Source organism: Silurus meridionalis, chromosome 22 (genome assembly GCF_014805685.1).
Source record: "Silurus meridionalis isolate SWU-2019-XX chromosome 22, ASM1480568v1, whole genome shotgun sequence".
NCBI classification, from domain to species: domain Eukaryota; kingdom Metazoa; phylum Chordata; class Actinopteri; order Siluriformes; family Siluridae; genus Silurus; species Silurus meridionalis.
The window spans coordinates 988,840-991,339 of record NC_060905.1 but is presented as its reverse complement, the minus strand read 5'-3'; the positions used below and the strand labels follow the sequence as shown (position 1 = coordinate 991,339).

General features: G+C 48.8%; 1 protein-coding gene across 1 annotated transcript in view; it reads left to right on the top strand.

Moving 5' to 3' along the window:
* The window catches only part of si:dkey-208k4.2 (P43 5S RNA-binding protein-like), a 2,457-nt gene extending 879 nt beyond the window's left edge, over positions 1–1,578 (top strand). The window contains exons 5-9 of the mRNA XM_046834859.1: positions 17–90; positions 179–259; positions 452–681; positions 811–864; positions 1,082–1,578. Of these exons, the coding sequence (XP_046690815.1) occupies positions 17–90; positions 179–259; positions 452–681; positions 811–864; positions 1,082–1,324 (682 nt within the window). The 3' untranslated portion in view covers positions 1,325–1,578. The remainder of the gene's footprint in view (positions 1–16; positions 91–178; positions 260–451; positions 682–810; positions 865–1,081) is intronic.
* Positions 1,579–2,500: the final 922 nt, after the last annotated feature.

Genomic DNA, 2,500 nt, shown 5'->3' with positions numbered 1-2,500 from the left:
GTCTCCTTGCTCTCAGGTGCTCGAAGGCGAGCTGCAGCATGACGTTCAGCTCACACATGGCCCGAAAAGCTCATGAGAAAACCCACACAGGTGAGTGTGTCCGTGTCTGTTTTCAGGAAGTGATGTCACTGATTTGGGACATGCCCCCTCACAACCTGGCTGTGTGTCTGTGCTGCAGGTTATCGCTGCCCTCACCCTGAGTGTGGGGTTGTGGAGCGCACCTGGGGGAGATTACTGAAACACACCACCAAACACCCAGGTAAGACCCTCTGACTCGCACGTCTCACCTGTGTCGCGCTCTCTCTCTCTCTCTCTCTCTCTCTCTCTCTCTCTCTCTCTCTCTCTCTCTCTCTCTCTGTCTTCCTCGCCCCGTCTCTCCTCTCTCTCACGCTGCCCTGACTCACCTGTCTCTCCGTCACGCTGCCCTGACTAACTTTGTGTGTACGTTCAGCCTCGCACTCGTGCTCGACGTGTAAGAAGGAGTTTGTGAAGCGTGAGGCTCTGAGGAGACACAGGCGCACTCATGCCCTGCAGAAGCCGGTGCTCTTGTGTCCGAGTGAAGGATGTCAGGCGTACTTCTCCACCACCTTCAACCTGCAGCACCACATCCGCAAAGTCCACCTGAAGCTGTTACGCTATCACTGTTCCTTCCCCGGCTGCGACAAAGCCTTCGCCATGAGGGTAACTCGCTAAAGTCCCTGCTGCCTTGCTAGCACGTCTGACCGCTGCCCCCTGCTGGCTTGGAGTGGGTTTTATTGATATGGAAGGGAGTTAAAACTTATGGTGATGGTGTTTTCTCAATGTTTTTAGGAGAGTTTGGTTCGTCACCTGCTCCATCACGACCCCGACGCTGCCAGACTCAAGGCAAGTCGCTAACGCTTACGTCTGACACTGAAGACTCCATCCATAAATATTACACACAATGCAGCATGTTGATATTTTCATCCAGTGTATTCAGTGTCCCTTCTAACCAATCAGCATCCAGCACTGATGTGTAGCGAGAAGCTGGAGATGTGTGTAACTGGGACAGGCCGTGTGTGTGTGTGTGTGTGTGTGTGTGTGTGTGTGTGTGTGTGTGTAGCGGAGACCGAAGCGGAGCAGTAAGAGCTGGCAGAAGCGTCTGGAAGGACGAGGTTCTCGCTCCCTGGTGGAAGATGATCTCCGGCGTCTGTTTGCGCTGCGCATGCGCTTCTCTCGCCGCACCAAGCTGGAGGTCAATCTCTCCGGATTATTCAACGAGCGTAAAATCCCCCACCACGTCGACCCCGAGGTGAACCTGCGCGACCTCTTCAACATCAAACCTCCTCAAAAGGTCAAAGGTTAAACCGCGACTACTTTCATAACCTTACGTTCAGGATGAGTTTCTAAATGATTTCTTCTTCTTTACACTCAGGATCAGGATTTTTTTACTTTATTGGAATAAATTGTAGTTGAAATTTGAGGCTTCAGATTTTGTTTTAAAGTTATAATATAAAATCTGTGCAAAATTGTATTTCTGGATAAAAGAAGCTGAGATTTGATTTGACTGGAAGTTTCTGTAAAACTCCTGAGTGACTAATAAACAGACGCTGAAATGAACTGGTGTCTCGATCTGTTTTTTAATGACTTTTTTTATATTTACAAATATTTCACGCTTTACATTTGATACTTTTATTTTCTGTTTCCTGAATGTTTTCAGCCATAGATTCCCAGTGTGCTGTAAATAAACAAGTGTTGATATGCAGAGCTCCACAGACGACAGCTGAGGGAATAAAAACATATGATGCAGATTGACGTTTATTCACGTTCACCTGAGCGTATACACACCGAGGCTACAGTGACACGCATTCAGATTAATGTAAAACTGTTTTTGTCTAAAACGGCGTCTTGTGGACAGAAGGATCAAACAAGAACATGTTTATAAACTGAAAGGTATCAGTGCAGCCTTAAGCTGGACGACGAGTGTAAAGAAACAGGTAAGTGATCAGTCTGAAGGTGATGGTAAATGTGTGTGGAAGAAGCCTGGAGTGCAGCCATGTTTAGAGGAGCCCCAGTGTCTGATGGGAAATGGTGTTTTGGGATTGGTGCGGTTCTGATCCCCAGGTGTTTGGGGATTGGTGCGGTTCTGATCTCCAGGTGTTTGGGAATTGGTGCGGTTCTGATCTCCAGGTGTTTGGGAATTGGTGCGGTTCTGATCTCCAGGTGTTTGGGGATTGGTGCGGTTCTGATCTCCAGGTGTTTGGGGATTGGTGCGGTTCTGATCTCCAGGTGTTTGGGGATTGGTGCGGTTCTGATCTCCAGGTGTTTGGGGATTGGTGCGGTTCTGATCAGGTGTTTGGGAATTGGTGCGGTTCTGATCAAGTGTTTGGGGATTGGTGCGGTTCTGATCTCCAGGTGTTTGGGGATTGGTGCGGTTCTGATCAGGTGTTTGGGGATTGGTGCGGTTCTGATCAAGTGTTTGGGGATTGGTGCAGTTCTGATCTCCAGGTGTTTGGGGATTGGTGCGGTTCTGATCAGGTGT